Genomic DNA, 15750 nt, shown 5'->3' on the forward strand with positions numbered 1-15750 from the left:
CTATCTAGGCAAACAATTCTCCAACGATATCGCTCATGGAGTCGACTCCCCAATGAACTCTTGACCGCTGCTTTTTTCCTTTAATAAAGGTGCTATCTCTAACCTTATGTTGTAAAAAATATTGCAACCCTCTGAGTAACGTTGGTTGTTCCTTGCATTTATTGATCCGCTCGACCATCGTCTTGTCATTGTATCGCATGTCTTCTGTTTTGTGCTTTTTATCGCCGGCACCAAAAATCTTCTGCTCTGACAGCTTTCCGACGCTATCAAAGAAACTAATCATAAATATCTCCACAAATAATTTCGTATCTTCGCTAGCTGTGAGGAAATTGACAGTTCGTAAAACGTTTAGCGGCAAAGACCCCTCGCCAACAAGAGTGCCGAACAGTCTTCCCAGGTTCAGGGTTTTCTTCAGTTTTTCATCTTCGTCCGGTGTTTCTTCCAATTCTTCGTATTCTTCTCCTTCCAGCTCTTTAAGCAAATCCCATAAGTTGAACTGGAACGTCTTTCTCATGGCGTGGTCCTCGCAAAGCTTTTTGGCAACGAAAGCGTAATACGGATTGAAAACGGTCTCAATGGAAGCACAATGCATCAAAATTCGAGGAATTTCGCGTTGTTGGGTCTTTTTTAGCCGTAATTTCTCTAACTTGACGTATGCATCCATGTAATCGCTAGCGGACATGATGGATATGAAAATGGCACGTCTGATGTCCGTGTTCATTCTATGTTGTTTAGCCAGTTCCAGCCAGTTTGGCTCAGACTTATCCAGCGCATCGATCACAGACTTTGTAGACTCTTCGACTTTTTTCTCATCTCCTTTCCAAGCAGATCCAACAAGCCACCATTTACCTTTTTCGTTGATGTTTTCTATATCACTCAGGGACACTTTGATAGGATCGACACTCCTGATTCTTCCCAGCTGTTTTTTCAGTCTAGTCACTAGCCCCGAGGTGGCCTCGTTCTCAAGATGCTTAAGCTTGTTGTTCTTCAAGTTGGAAACAGTTTCAATCAGAAATTTGGACCTGGTGCTCATATCCGAGCCGACGTTCTTGTTCAAAGTAAGAACAATTTCCTTGAGCGAGCTAGGATCATCCGAGCGGAGTTTTGAACCGCAGGATCTGATCACCTTTAGCAAGAGCTCTGTCCTGAATTCTGTAGGGCTATCTATCAGCTTCTGTCCAATCACGTCATACATTAATCTGGAAGAAAGCAGATTCAGTTCGTAGCAAAATGCAATCAGCGCAATCAAGTTCGACGCTTCCTTATTGGAACTTTCTGTCTTGATATACTCGCAAAGCTTTTCAACCAGCGTCTGGATCGCATACGCGCCAAATTCCACTCCCTGCAAACGGTAGAGCGCAACGATAACTGTGGCATAGAGAACGAGAAAGCTGTCAAGCATCGGTGTCGAAACCAGCACCGATTGGAATACCACCTTGATTATGGCTTCGTTGACGATTTGGCGCGCATTTTCGGTATACAATGCACTGAGGTCATTCACGACTGTCAAAAGGTTCGCCTCAGACAGTTTGTTAAACGGACCCTTGACAGAACGAATGATTTTTTGCATCTCTTCACTATCGTCATTTTCAAGCAGCTTACGACGTAAAGCTGGAGGAACATATTTTCCAGCAGGGACTGGAGCAACGTACGGATTTTCACGCACAGAAGGGCCAGCATCTGAGTCTGAATCGCTTTCAGAGGTCTCCAATTCACCCATCTCTTTCAGCAGCTCTCTGTCCTCTTCGTCCAGAGAGTCGGTGGTGGAGTCTTCTTCCTCTTCCTCTTCCTCTTCCTCAGATCCTGAACCATCGAATTCCAGGCCGTCTAGGAGCCCACCGATGATGTCATGCTCGTCAGTCTTTTTCAGTTTGCTGTTTTTCTTGATGCCAAGTTTCTTTGCGTAGTATTCGAGATCGTCGTCTGTTTTATCAAATACTTTGGGAAACGTTGCTTCATCTCCAGATACCTCTGACTCCGTGTGCGACTCATCCTCCAGCTCATGAAATTCTTCCTCGCTGGAGGTGTCTCCCTCCAGTTCATCAACCTCGTCTTGCAGCTCGTCCTCCTTGACGATTTTCACGTTGCTGCCCTTTTTAGCTCCTTTCAGCTTCATCAACTGGGCCATCACGTCTTTCTGTTCGTCATCAAGCGATTCATCACTATCATTATCTGACTCCTCCTCTTCAATTTCTTCTTCATCGTCAAAGCCCGTGAACTCTTCATACTCTACCTCTTCACTTTCGTTCAAGTCGCTATCGTCAGCTTCCAGCTCTTCTTCCTTCACAATTTTGAGCGTGCTATTTTTCTTCTGCTGCTTTCCTTCCTTCTCAATATCCCTAGCACCCTTAACTTTCTTCAATCTATCCATAATCGCCCTTTCCTCTTTGTCTCCCCCTCGCTTTCTCTTCTTCTGTTCTCTCTGCTCCTTCCGTCTCTCTTTTCGGCTGATCTTCCGCTTTTGCCGTTTAAAGCGCTCATCATCATCATATCGGCCACTTTCGCGAATCTGATCCATCAAAGCGCCAGGGATATTCACCCCGTGCCGGTCTCTCTTACCCATCCTGATCAAATATTTTTCAAGTATTTTTTTACCGGCTGTGCATTTTAGTGGCAAACACTTTTAACAATACTTATCCTTAACATGTTCAAGAAAATTGATCCCAAGCTCCTCACGGATGCGGTCTTTTTCGTCGGAGCCTCCCTTTCCATATTCTATCTTCTCACGCATATCCTAGGAGAGGAAGGCCCGGCACGGACGTCAAAAGAAACTAAGAAGAAGGCCAAGCTGTCCCTTGAAAAGTTGAAGCGTGCCAATCCAGGTCTCAATCTTGAGCTTTCCGAGTACGAAAAAGTGATCCTGAACAGTGTCATTCCTCCAGACGAAATTGGTGTTTCTTTTGAAGACATTGGAGGCCTCGATAATATCATCAGCGATCTACAAGAGTCTGTGATTCTTCCGTTAACGTGTCCCGATCTGTTTACTCAATACTCCACCCTGTTGCAAGCACCCAAGGGCGTGCTTCTGTACGGGCCCCCGGGATGCGGAAAAACGATGCTAGCCAAGGCTTTGGCGTCCAAATCAAGAGCAAACTTCATTTCCATCAGGATGTCTACAATCATGGATAAATGGTACGGTGAGTCCAATAAGCTGGTAGACGCGCTGTTTTCGCTTGCAAACAAGTTGCAGCCATGTATCATATTTATTGATGAGATCGACTCGTTTTTGCGCGAGAGAAACTCGATGGACCACGAGATCACAGCAACATTGAAAGCCGAATTCATGACTCTTTGGGACGGGCTGACGTCGTCGGGAAGAATCCTCATTTTGGGAGCCACCAACCGACCTGACGATATCGACTCGGCATTCATGAGACGGATGCCCAAACGATTCCCTATAAATATGCCGAACGCAGAGCAACGGCACAAAATTTTGGAGAAATTACTAGACAATGTGGATTACGATTTCGAGCTAGACAAACTCGTGCAAATAACAGATGGCCTGAGTGGGTCAGATCTCAAAGAACTGTGTCGCAATGCAGCAATCAACTCTACCAGGGAGTTCATTAGAAACAACGTGAAAGACGGCAAACCGATTAATCCGAAAGAACAGATAGTGATGCGGCCGCTACGTGTGCACGATTTCATCGAGAGCGTGACGCCGAGCGACTCGCTTATCAAGAAACTCGACAAGCTGAAGATCGACCCTGTCGACTGAAGTCTACGCAGATGTGCCAACGAACCAGCCACGAAACCATAGATGCGATTCCATGTACGCTTGCCATTGCAAGAGAATTCTCCTTGGACGTTGATCTAGACATCGCTTTGAATCAGTATACCACATGAACGGTATACGGATCTTCGAAGATGTCATATTATGTTTTTTTAATAAAGAAAATTTTCTGTATTTATTGCCTGGCACAGCTGGTCGCACTGCACAGCCGTGTGATTTTTTTATATATCAACGTCCTAAGTTATGTGCTCTTCTTTTCTTATTGTAGGCCTTGCTCTGCACATGCACGTAGACCACGTGCGTGCCACCAATGACAAACGTGATAAGTAGAAGCAGCAGGTTTAGCGGAATAGGGTTCATCTTGAACACCGTGTGCGTGAGTCTGTCTAATGGGGACTGCAGGAAGTTGAAAATACCAGAGATGGTCATGACGGAGCCGTACACCGTTCCAAAAGTCTCGAAACCAAACACTTTGGCGCAGTAGTCCGATATGGAGGTGTAGAAGAATGGTCTGTAGCACACGAAGATGAGAACATTGATCACTCCGGCCACAAAAGAGTTTTTGATGCAATTGAGCACACCGATCAAAATGGACACTGCAAGCAGAATAAACATGACCAGTGAGGTGGAGCAGCCGTCCAGGATGCGGCCAATCACAGGGATCGATAGCACGCCGCCGAGAGGCAGCGCAATGTCAAAGATTTTGTTCAGCTTGGCAGATTTTTCGTACGAGCCAAGCAAATATGTGTACTGCGAATTAACGGTTGCAACAAAATAATTTAGTCTGAGCATCTGGATGGTTGCAAAAAGACAAATCAGCAGGAACCAATATGTTCTGAACTGGTAAGAGGAAGGGTAGCCGTGCAGGATTCCGAAGACGGAGTTAGGCGTTGGGGTTGTGACTTCTTCTAGCTCCTCCTCCACGTACGCCGATCTGTATGCCTCTCCGAGCGAGGACCGTCTTTTGGCTGCTCCTTGAACTGCCAGAAGATGCGTGTTCTCATTTACCTCGTGCAGTGATTCCTCGCGCTCCAGAGCCTCGGCCAGCCGTTGCTGTTCCTCGGTAGGGTTTGGAATAAGGTCGACTGGCGGAGTCAGATAAGACTCGTTTGGCATGATAAAGATCTCCGCCAGAGCGATAAAGAGCGGGATCACAAGGTACACTTTGTAGAAAGTTTCGATTTTCAAAGCCTCCGGCCATCTTGTGTAGGCAAATTTGTACACCAAAAACACGGCAGAGGAGGTGTCAAAGGCCCCGGTCAAAAGTGCAAGAATTAATCCAGATTTTTCAGGAAATGCGTTGGACAGCTGGAAGCTCGAGATAAATGAGAATGGGCCGCCCAGCGCCATTGCCGCGTATCCCACCAGGTAAGGGTCAAACCAGGTGATCGACTTGGAATAGATGAACACTAAAGAGGCAAACAGCATGGATGTTGCGCCTATCAGACCGCACACTCTAGGGCCGTATATGTCCAGCGTTCTGCCAATCAAAAGCGCACTGACGTTGGTCAGAACCGCGCCGGTGGTGAACATCATGTTCAGCTTGAGGTCCTGTTCTGTGCAATTCGGTATAAAGCCCTCGGCTAGGTAATCCTGGGAACTTAGGTTGCATGCGTCCTCGTAGACTCCCTGGTCGACGAGAACCGGCTTGAGGGCGGCAAAACCGAAGATTGGACCCGCTCCAAAGAGACACCATATCACAGCGCATGCCACCTGGACGATTCTCTTTTTGGTGGGTGTTTCAAAAAAATACATGGTTCAATCTTTCAGGTGCTCAGGCGGGCCTAAATGCATATATATTTTCTCTGCGCTGCAAAAAAAAAAAAAAGCTGCAGATATGAAGGCCGAAAACGGTGAAAAATTGAAAGATTAGATAGAGAATTGCCCTGGGCTGAAAAACGGCGTTTTTAAACGGCGCTGGGGTAGGGAGAAGGCGATTTGGTTTGACGTGCTTTTTGTAAAGCTTAGCTTGGTTGCGTATACGCAGCTGCTTTGCCCCGGAAAGTCCAGTAACTGTTGCTTGCGCCAAGCGGCACACGACTGGCCGCAGGCGGAGGTGTATACGGCAGAGCCCGGCACCCTGATGAAACAGGCAGGGGACTTTCTATTTCCTGCGGGGACCGCCGTGGCAGCTGCCAGAATGGCGGAGGATTCCGCACTACTTCCTAATTAGCGCAGTCTTCCGACCGGCACTCCGAATACTCTGCTGTGCCACATTGCCGTGCCACAAATATTTTTCTGAACCCCAGACATTATTTATTTATATATGAACGAGTACAGTACGTATTGTTCTGCCTTCTACTAACAAACAGCCATTTCCGTCTCGCCCGACGTGCTTACGTCGCTGCGGTACGCATCTGATTGGCTTGTCGCGTCGTCGCTCGACGGATCGCTGTCTTTGATCGACGCGTCGCACAAGGTCGAGCATATCGCCCTCGACGCGCCTATCCTCGATACCACTGTCTTGGACTCCGGGATCTACTCCGCCCTGGCAAACGGCACAGTGCAGAAGCTTGATCTGCGCTCGCGAAAAGCTTCCAACACCCCTATCGCCCATAATCTTCCCGTACAGTGCGTGGAAAGCCATGCAAAAAGAAACCTAATTATCTCCGGTTCCTGGGACAAAACGGTGCAGCTCGCCGACCCGCGCGTCCTCGAACAACCGTCGGTGATGGACTTGCCTGGAAAAGTATATGCAATGGATGTGCACCAGCAAACAGACCGTTTTATCGTGGGCATGTCCAACAGACAGATCCATGTGTATGACTTCCGAAAACTGGACCGGCCGGTGAGCAGCATGGAAAATGGGTTCCGTTTTCAGACGACCAAGGTCAGATTTTTGCCCAACGGTCGCGGGTTTCTGCAAAGCTCGATAGAGGGCAAGGTTTCGCTGGATCTATTCGAGGACGCAGAAAATAATTATGCATTCAAATGCCACCGTCAAAAGCTCGTGATTGAGAACGAAAGCGTTGATCTTGTGAACCCGGTCAATTGTCTGGAATTTTTCGACACGGAGTCGCGCTTCTTCACGGCAGGATCAGATAGATCGATCTGTCTGTGGGACTACAAGACCAAAAAAAGAGTCAAGCAGTACGCCAACTTCGAAATGAGTATAGTCGCTTTGGCGTACAACCAGGACAACCACCAGCTCGCCATAGCCATGAGCGACGACTCGTACAAGAACATGACCGGACTAGACGACCAAACAAACAACAAGCCCGCCATACCGTCGAAGATTACAACACGAAACATGCATTCATAATTCATAAAAGTACATCATTTATCCGTCCACAGAATCGATCGATTTCACCGGATGCAAGCTGTTCGACGACTCCATGCTTTTGTTGCGCCTGTGCGCCACCGTCTCCTCCATCTGGTCATCTTCATCCCAAATATCCCGAACACAGTACCTTATCCAACGCCGTCTTCTCACCTCTCCTCTGGTTTTCTTTTCGTTGGTAGTCAGTCCTGCCTGGTACGAGAACTTGGTCACTAAATCGTAGCACCATTTCTCGTCCTCGTCAATGTCCATGGTCTCGTTCAAGAAGTTTTCTTTGATCCACCCCTCGGGGGTCAGATCTAGCAGCCAGCCATCGACACTCCTCGTGTTGACTGCCGTCTCCACGTCCACAAACTTCCATCCCTCGGGCGGCTTGACCTGGCTCAAGTGCAGCGTGCCCAGAAGCGGCAGATTATTGAGCCGAGCGTGCGAGTTTGCCGGATACGGGTCGGACGAAAAACAAATGAGCTGCCAATTGTGCGTCTCCGGGTCCAGATGCTGGAGCTCAAAAATCTCTGTCTCCTTGACCTCCTTCTGCTCGCGCAGATTCAGCTCCTTGTTGAGCCACAGCTCCAGACGGTTCGACATCATCAGAAGCCGTAAACGGGTATCCTCCGAGTAGAGCATATCCAGCAAAGTGGACCGGTAGTTGGGGTGCATGGCGATGGTGGCAGCCCACAGACCTACTGACAGCGTCACCTTGATGAAGGGTAGCATTGCGGACAGTACCTGTGCACCAAACAAGGTCAGTAGAGTACCGCTGGTCAATAAAGCGACGAAAATAAAAATAGTGATGTTCTCGTCCTTGAAATATAGATATTTGACAATCAGCGACGTCACAAAGTCATAGCTCATAACGTAGAGTAGCATGTGGTTTTGCAGGTCTGTAGAGTTCAGAACAAACTCGCGACTCAGCTCAGGAACTGGCCGCGGCACGTCGACGTGCGAAACAGACGGTCCCTCCGCCGGAATCGGGTTCCTGTTCTGAAGAATGGTGTGCTTGTCGGGCGGATGTCTTTTCATGTAAGCGGGAACAATGATCTCGAAACAGGTGTAGAAGAACGGCAGGCTCAAGAGCAAGATCGGCTTCAGGATCAGCAGCGTGGCGACATTTAAAAACGTTAGAGTGTAAAGAGGCTTGGACCAGCTGAAAATAATAATCACCTGGTCAATCAGCACAAACGGAACAGACAGCCGAGACAGGAGCTGGATCGCATTCTTGCTCATGACATTCAGACTCAACTGTGGACGCGACTTCTGCATCTCTATTCTCTCTAAAATCGATTGTAGCTCCTCCCCGTCCTGAGTAGTCGTGGTAGGCAGGGCCATAGACAAGAATCGCTCGAACATTTTATCGGTCAACGTGGTCGAATGGTCTTTGGACGAGGTAAACATGTCGTCAAAGAACGAGCTGGATGCCCGCTTGGTCGGCGGGGTCTTCTGCGGCTCCGAAAACGACGACCAAATCATGCTGCTGGCCGCCATCTTGGACTCCTGAGGGCTCTGTTTCGAAGCCACCGAGGCAGCGTCCATGTCGCCGCCCGTGCTTGCCGTGGCCTGCGACAATGTGTCCCACGACGACCACAGGTTATTTACCATAGACTCCATGGGAAGAGTTCACAAATTATTTTCTGTAAACTTGCTGGGGCCGGAATCACATGGCACGGGTGAACCTCGTGTTTCGGGGGGGTTTTTCGTTATGTCATCTCTTAGTCAGCAAGGACACGAGGTCGTGTTGCAGGTCTGTCTGTGCGCTCTTGAGGCTCACGAGCCGCAACTTGAAGTCGAACAGCAGCTCAGTGTGGCCCTCGAGAAGGAGTTTTGTGTCGTGGCGCTCGACACCGAGATACTCCAGCATTACGTCCTCGTTAGAGCCGAGGATCGGTTTGTTCAGCTTGAGGTTCTTTGTCTTTTTGTTGGCCACGAAGTAGCGATAATCGGCCACCAGGTCAGTTTTGTTGCATACAACGATCATTGGCAGCTTCCTATGCTTGTTGTTGAACAGAATAATTTCGTGGAGCTTTGTCCTTGCCTCCTCTATGGTGAGTGTATCTGAGATGTCTATAAGGAAAATTATAAGACTTATTTGTGGACTAGCAATGATGTCGGTCCACAGATGCTGAAATTTGTGCTGTCCGCTGGGATCGTGGATTTTCAGCAGGAGCTTGCTAGGAGGGGCGGGTTGTTTGGTGTTTGCGTCCAGCAAGGGCGTTGTTTCGGTGGATATTTGGGCTGAAGTGGGCGGTGTTGTGACCAAATTGTGCATACGGAGCGTGGTGGTGGTTTTCCGGAGCGTAGGCAGCGTGTCAGTTCTAAAGGTGTTGTTTTTGAGGACGCCGACGAGACTGCTTTTACCGGCGCTCCTTAGACCCAAAAGAGCCACGTCGAGTTGGTAGTACTGGCGTTAGTGGCTGTCCAATCGCGGGTGCTTACCTCTCGGGGCTGGACCCAGTTGGATATCCAGTCGCAACAAATCACCATAATGTCTAGGAAATATTATTTGCCAATAAATGCGGTGCATTTGTGTAGTTTTAATCTTATCTGAAAAATTTCCATTGATGGAGCCATGTTCAGAACGAGGCCAATAAACGAGAGCGAGCTCGACAAGCGGCGAGAAAAGGACCTCAAAGAGTTCAACTTCCCGAAACTGTTCAACAAGGAGGTTGATTACGCCAAGGTCGACCGGCCAGCGCTCGAGTCGTACATCGAGCAGAAGATGAATGAGCTCGTTCCTGACGACGACATAATTGTTGAATTCACAAACAATCTTGTATTTGACGAGAAAATCAGCCCGAAAGATCTGTGTTTACAGCTGAAACCGATGCTGGACGAGAAAACGGTGGACTTTGTCCACGAGCTGTGGAAAAAAATGATCGAGAGCGAGCAGGAGAAGAAAGACACCTACAGAGAACGAGATGAACAAGATGAGCGCAGAGTACAACGTGTACACGACGACAGGAATGAGGACCGACAACGGAGATTCCATGGTAAAAGCAAGTCCTTCAAACGGTCTAAATACAAAAGGTCCTATCATAAATAGCTAAGCTATCTATTTTCTTCTGAAAAGACTTCTGAAAAAGCCCTTTTTTTCCTTTTCAGTCGAGTCAGACGACTTCTGCGGGTGCAGCTGTGGCGTTGACACGGTCGGACGCAACGGGTCCATTTTCAAGGACATGCTGCTGTCCTGAGAATAATATTTGGGGTGGCTGATGTCGAACTTGAGAGATGTCTGTTGACGAGGCCCGCTATAGTCACCAGACGAGTGTATGTGGATGGCAGGGATTTTGCCTCCTTGCGGAGACTTTGGCGTCGGACTGGTGTCGGTGTCCAGAAGCATCGACCGTGCACGGCCGTATATTGGGTCTGGTGCTCCTGTCAGCGTGCGCACCAGCTGGGCGCTCTCGCCTCCGCTCTTTGCGCTCTCGGCAAGATTCACGCCGTAATTGTATGCTGCAGCAGAAATGACCTTGAGCCAGTCTTTATACTTGTTTTCGTCGTCTGAGCGTTTCAAAATGTCGGAAAGTTCCTGGTATATTTTTATGTTGGTCAAGTGTTGCAATCGTTTGAGCTCGCCCGCCGGCGAGTCCGTGTTCTGCTCCTCGGCCTCCTTCTGCGTGGCAATTGCCGACTCGTGGTCGCTCAGCTTGTACGAGCCCACATCCTCTAGCTCTGCCACGAAATTCGGATCGTCGTAGTTGTGGTGCAATTCGTCCATGCGCTTGTTGAGCACAGCAAATAGCTTTTCTTCGAATAAATCCATGTTCAGCGACGGAACAATCACCACAGGAACGTGGAAATTCTTCACCAGGCGGTCTGTCACCCGTGATGTCACCCACGACCGCGTGGAGGCTGCCTTGGTCGGCTTCGCAGCAACTACCACCAACGACGGCAAATACAGCGAGTACATGTCTTTCAGCACGTCCTTGGTGCCTCCGACGGCAAGCTCGATCGTGATCTTGAGGATCTTGTTCGGGTTCAAAATCGCCATGATGTATTTCATGATGTTTTCGGTCACCACCTTGGCGTACTCGGGCGAGTTGCGTATATATTCCTCGCTGGCTTCTCTGCTCTGGTTGGAGCTCGAGGAAAGACGCCGGACAAACAGCGAGCGCGAGCTGGGGTTGATGGACGCCGTCACGACCATGCTGTCGCCATCTTCCAACAATCGGTTGCAACACCAGTCTAGAGCCACCCATGTATGTTTGCGGCCAGATATGTAGCACATGATATTTCTGTCTGGCAACAGTGGTCTTCTAGAGCCCAGTTGCCGCAAATACAGCTTGTCAAAATCTTTGTGTTTCTTGGTCAATGTGCATGCATCGTGCGTGATAATGGGGCTTGTAGGGTACTGTCTGGAAGTCATGGCTCCCGCAATGCTAATGTTTCTTATGGGCGAAACGGACCCCATACGCTTCATAAACGGGTTTCCTGGGGATAGACTGCGCTCAGACGAGTTTGCACGCAGGCCCTGGTGTGGCGAGATGTCTCGATGTGGAGATCGACCCCGTGAAGCCAGATAGCTCGAGCCAGGCGACGGCTCGCTGCCGCTAAACGGACCCCAGCCCCCAGAGCTTAGAAGCTGCTCGCGTCGGCTCCAACGGTCTCTGCCCTGCATCAGTCCCACGTCGTCGCATTCGTCGTCGCCATAATAATCGTCGTTATCCGCAATCTGAAGATTCACCGTATCGAAAGACACTCTGCGTTTATAATTTGCGGTCGTCCGGAAGGGCACAGAGCTGTTGTTCTTCGCTAGATGCGGCTTCTTCTCCATATGCAGCACTGTCTTTGGGTCCAAAGGCTTGAACTCGTCTATCACATTGTCCAGATGGACAGTCTTGTACGCATGCACAGTCTTGGTGTTGTCTGCCTGGCCCTCGTACGTGCCGGAACCCTGGTGTGTTTTCGCCTTGCTCAGAGGATACAGGTACGACGTATGAAGCTTTCTATCCTGGTCACTGGCACTAACCGTATGCATCAGACCATCGCCGGTGTAGGGGGTGGGCCCCACTGTAGTCGTGGGGGACAGCGTGGTGCCGCTGGAGTCCATCGATACCCCGGCCGAGTGTGCTGAATTGTGCCGGCTGGATTGCAAATTCGACATAATAAAACACAGCGGCAAATCCAAGTGCTTTAGCTCGTTGCTGCGTGATTTATTCCTGTACTTATCTTCCTTTATTTTTATTCTACTGTCAAATCATTTTTCGCCACACCTCGCACCTCAGACTAGCCCTGGCTGTTGACGGCCAGCTCCATGATGAGCCGGGTGGCGAGATGCAAGAATGGATACGCGCTGAACGACGAGATCTCGTCCGAGTCCTGCAGCTCCTGCTCGGCCGGGCCCGATTTCGCTGGGTTCTTGGACTCCCAGCCGTCGAATTTAAAGTCCACCAAATAATTGTTCGGCTCGAGCTGGAAGAGCTGGATCTGCATTTTCATCAGGTCGGCGTCTTGCTCGCTGTCGGCCACGGTGTATCTCCAGCGCACCTTGATCGTCCAAAGCTCCTCCTCGGACGGCCGCACCCACTCTGCACCCAGATTTTTCAGGGCTCTGTAGATCTCGCCCATCACGTCTAGCGGATACGATCTGGAACGGATGCCAAAATGCCATCTTGTTTTCGACTTTTTGGTGCTGATAGGCTGAATCGACGCGAGCTCGGGGCGCAGTTGCACCATCGACGCTCTGTGGATCTGCGGCAGCGACGAGGGCAGGATGGCAATGGTCGAGCTCGGATTGTAGTTGGTTGCATTATCGGGCTTTGGGTAGTCTATGTTCGTCGGCGTGCGCCATCTCGGGTGGCTCGGGTCGTTCGCAGCCGTTTGTAGCTTGTCCTGTTTGTTGATATCCTCCACGAGCTTCTTGTTGCTCTTCATTAGTTGGTAGCTGTCGAGAATCTCCTCTGTCTCCGGTGTTCTGCCTATTTTGATTGCGTCGATAATCTCCTCGCGCGAGTAGCCCATAGCAATGGCCAATGCGTTCACCACGTCCTCGCTCACGTCGTCGGGACTCACCTTTTTCTCTGCAGCAACGTCGTTCAACAAATACTCCGGCAGACCCACCTTGAACCACTCGTCCTCCATGATCTCCTTGATGGTGATTCTGTTGAGCGGGTTCACCACGAGCATCTTCGTGAGCAAGTTCTTGGCACCCGGTGAGAGGTCGTGCGGCAGCGTGTACACGCCGTTGCTGATTTTCTTGAAGAGAGCAGGAATTAGCTCGTCGTCAAAAGGCAGACGACCGCACAGCATCACGTACAAAATCACTCCACACGACCAAACGTCCACCTCGGGCCCCGCGTATAGTTTGCCGGAAATGACCTCTGGGGCAGCGTAGTTCGGCGACCCGCAGCTAGTCTTGAGAAAATTGCCGTCTGTCATAATGTTGCTAAGACCGAAATCTGCAATTTTCACGTTCAGCTGGTCGTCCAGCAACAAATTCTCCGGCTTGAGGTCTCTGTGGACGATTTTGTGGCGATGGCAGTAGTCCACGGCGGCGATGATCTGCTGGAAAAACCGCCTGGCCTCGTCCTCCTTCATCCGCCCATGCTGGATGATGTAATCAAACAGCTCTTTACCGGCGTACTCAATCACCATGATGATCTCGTCTTTGCTTTTGATCACGTCATACAGCTTGATGATGTGCGGGTGTCTCAACAGCCTCAGATACGAAATCTCCCGCTCAATTCGGCCTTGCATGTCAGATTTCGACAGGGTCTTTCTGTTGATCATTTTAAGAGCCACTCGCTGGCCTGTACCCGTGTGGTACGCCAGCTTCACCTTTCCAAACGAGCCTTCGCCCAGGTTCTTGACGATCTGGTACTTGCCAATCCGATTGGCCGCTCCCCCCGCAGGGTGGTTGTGGTGGTGTTGTTCCGTTTCAGACATGTGTGTCAGTAATTTTTATTGTTGCGACTCCACTATTTTTTTACTCCTAGAACTGGGTCGTGCACTACTTCATTAAACCTATTTAACGAGTTCTGATGATTCCGGCAGCCATCAGCGTCATGATCTTGCGGCTGACGTCTGGGTTTTTCATGTGCTCCTGCAATGCGGCCGGGTTGCTCTGGGCCTGCTGGAGAATCGTCTGCATCACTGGGTCGCTCAGAATCTGGACAACCTCAGGATCTTTCTGGATCCGGGCCATGGTCTCTTCGTACGTTTCTCCCTCCAACGGAGCAAATCTCTGTGCCATGGCCTTTTGGTAAAGAGAGTCGATCTCGTTCAGATTGGCGGTCGACTTGTTCTTCACCTCTGCCTCTCTGGCAGCTGTCAGTGTGTCAAGACACTTTCTGTACTCCTTGATGGCCAACTCGGCATTGGCCTTGCGGATGTACGCTCTGATAAATCCTGGGTCCAGCTTGATGGCCGTCTCGCAGTCTCTGATGGCGTCTGGGAATGACATAAGCTTGGCCAGAGCAGCAGCTCTGTTCGAGTAGCCTCTCACGTCGGACGGGTCTCTCTTGATCATCTCTGTGTATGCTTTCACGGCATTAGGCCAGTCGCCGGCACTGAAATACTCCTTGCCCTCCAATCTGGCTTTTTCGGCCAGATCCTTGTCGATGTATGCCTCGGCCTCTCTTTTCTTGACCTCCTTCTCGGTGCTTCTCAGCTTGTTCAGGACTTCAGGGGTTCTGTGTTCGGTCAGCGATTTCTCGAAGTACTCACAGGCTTTTTTCAGGTCGTCTTTCTTCAGGTACGAGTTTCCGATTCTAGCAAACGACTTGGCAACCAACTTGTAGTCGGCACGCATGTCTCTTCCCTCGTCCACGGCTTTCAAACAGGTCTGGATAGCGGCATCGTAATCCCCCTTTTCGTATTCAGCAGCGGCACGGTTGTTCAGGTAGGTAATGTCCTTGTGGGTTTCCCATGCCTTATTATAAAGTTCGATTGCTTCGTCGAATTTTCTCTGCTTGTACAACGCGTTGGCCTCTGCCTTGTATTTGTCGGCCTCTGCCTTCGAGTCATCCACTGGCTCCTCCACCTTTGGCTCTGGCTCGCTCTTTTTAGCTGATTCTGCTGGTTTTGCTGGCTCTGCGTCCTTCATCTCAACGTCGTTGTCCGAGGACGCTTGGGTAGGCTCTGAAGGAGCTGCACCGAGGTCAATTCCCAAAATGGCCGCCAAAACCGTCATCAGTCTCTGGTCGGTAAACATCTCCGTGCTCAAGCCAGCAGGGTTGGTCTGCAACTTTTTCACCTTTTCCACAAGAGATGGGTCTTTCATTAGCTCAGCGGTCTTTGGATTAGTCTTGAGTTTTTCGATCAGGCCAGGATCAGAGAAAATCTTGCGCATTCCCATGGTTGGGTCGTTCTGTGCCAGCTGGGCGTCGGAAACGGCCTGAAGACCACTTTTGGCCATTGCATTGCTTGGATCAAGCTCTAGAGCCTTCTCGTAGGACTTCTTGGCGTCGTCCAGTCTCTCAAGCCCGAACTCTGCTGCAGCGACACGGTTGTAGCCTTTGGCCCAGGATGGGTTGATTTTAACACATTCTTGGGCATCTTTAAGGGCCTCCTCGTATTTCTTCAACGACGCATAGCACGCAGATCTGTTGGAGTAGAGAACATGATTAGGAGTAGACGAGACCTCGATCGCCTTGGTAAAGTACTCAATGGCCTTGTCGTAGTCTTTGGCAGAAAAAGCGGCGTTTCCCTGTGTTTTGTATTCTTCGGCAGACATGTTGGTTGATGCGAGAAAACTGTTCCTACTTATAAATGTTGATTGGTCTTTTCTAGAAAAAATACC

General features: G+C 49.9%; 10 protein-coding genes across 10 annotated transcripts; 3 read left to right on the plus strand and 7 right to left on the minus strand.

Annotated features, from left to right (window-relative positions):
• Positions 1-4: 4 nt before the first annotated feature.
• Positions 5-2563, minus strand: HPODL_00076 (Nucleolar MIF4G domain-containing protein 1; the record flags this gene model as incomplete). The annotated part of the gene is made up of 1 exon (XM_014081522.1): positions 5-2563. One exon carries the CDS (start codon positions 2561-2563, stop codon positions 5-7), a length of 2559 nt encoding a protein of 852 aa, XP_013936997.1.
• Positions 2564-2644: 81 nt separating this feature from the next.
• HPODL_00077 (Protein MSP1) lies at positions 2645-3718 on the plus strand (the record flags this gene model as incomplete). Its single annotated transcript, XM_014081523.1, has 1 exon — positions 2645-3718. The coding sequence occupies one exon, from the start codon at positions 2645-2647 to the stop codon at positions 3716-3718; it is 1074 nt and encodes a 357-aa protein (XP_013936998.1).
• A 243-nt stretch (positions 3719-3961) lies between these two features.
• HPODL_00078 (Protein FMP42) lies at positions 3962-5488 on the minus strand (the record flags this gene model as incomplete). Its single annotated transcript, XM_014081524.1, has 1 exon — positions 3962-5488. One exon carries the CDS (start codon positions 5486-5488, stop codon positions 3962-3964), a length of 1527 nt encoding a protein of 508 aa, XP_013936999.1.
• Positions 5489-5999: 511 nt separating this feature from the next.
• On the plus strand, positions 6000-6995 carry HPODL_00079 (uncharacterized protein; the record flags this gene model as incomplete). Its single annotated transcript, XM_014081525.1, has 2 exons — positions 6000-6012; positions 6046-6995. 2 exons carry the CDS (start codon positions 6000-6002, stop codon positions 6993-6995), a joined length of 963 nt encoding a protein of 320 aa, XP_013937000.1.
• An 18-nt stretch (positions 6996-7013) lies between these two features.
• HPODL_00080 (Peroxisomal membrane protein PEX29) lies at positions 7014-8621 on the minus strand (the record flags this gene model as incomplete). The annotated part of the gene is made up of 1 exon (XM_014081526.1): positions 7014-8621. The coding sequence occupies one exon, from the start codon at positions 8619-8621 to the stop codon at positions 7014-7016; it is 1608 nt and encodes a 535-aa protein (XP_013937001.1).
• A 94-nt stretch (positions 8622-8715) lies between these two features.
• On the minus strand, positions 8716-9494 carry HPODL_00081 (uncharacterized protein; the record flags this gene model as incomplete). The annotated part of the gene is made up of 2 exons (XM_014081527.1): positions 8716-9411; positions 9447-9494. 2 exons carry the CDS (start codon positions 9492-9494, stop codon positions 8716-8718), a joined length of 744 nt encoding a protein of 247 aa, XP_013937002.1.
• An 85-nt stretch (positions 9495-9579) lies between these two features.
• On the plus strand, positions 9580-10053 carry HPODL_00082 (uncharacterized protein; the record flags this gene model as incomplete). The annotated part of the gene is made up of 1 exon (XM_014081528.1): positions 9580-10053. The coding sequence occupies one exon, from the start codon at positions 9580-9582 to the stop codon at positions 10051-10053; it is 474 nt and encodes a 157-aa protein (XP_013937003.1).
• A 9-nt stretch (positions 10054-10062) lies between these two features.
• HPODL_00083 (uncharacterized protein) lies at positions 10063-12060 on the minus strand (the record flags this gene model as incomplete). The annotated part of the gene is made up of 1 exon (XM_014081529.1): positions 10063-12060. One exon carries the CDS (start codon positions 12058-12060, stop codon positions 10063-10065), a length of 1998 nt encoding a protein of 665 aa, XP_013937004.1.
• A 176-nt stretch (positions 12061-12236) lies between these two features.
• Positions 12237-13895, minus strand: HPODL_00084 (Carbon catabolite-derepressing protein kinase; the record flags this gene model as incomplete). Its single annotated transcript, XM_014081530.1, has 1 exon — positions 12237-13895. The coding sequence occupies one exon, from the start codon at positions 13893-13895 to the stop codon at positions 12237-12239; it is 1659 nt and encodes a 552-aa protein (XP_013937005.1).
• An 82-nt stretch (positions 13896-13977) lies between these two features.
• On the minus strand, positions 13978-15684 carry HPODL_00085 (Heat shock protein STI1; the record flags this gene model as incomplete). Its single annotated transcript, XM_014081531.1, has 1 exon — positions 13978-15684. One exon carries the CDS (start codon positions 15682-15684, stop codon positions 13978-13980), a length of 1707 nt encoding a protein of 568 aa, XP_013937006.1.
• Between the last annotated feature and the right edge of the window lie 66 nt (positions 15685-15750).

This window comes from Ogataea parapolymorpha, chromosome I (assembly GCF_000187245.1).
Source record: "Ogataea parapolymorpha DL-1 chromosome I, whole genome shotgun sequence".
In the NCBI taxonomy this organism is placed as follows: domain Eukaryota; kingdom Fungi; phylum Ascomycota; class Pichiomycetes; order Pichiales; family Pichiaceae; genus Ogataea; species Ogataea parapolymorpha.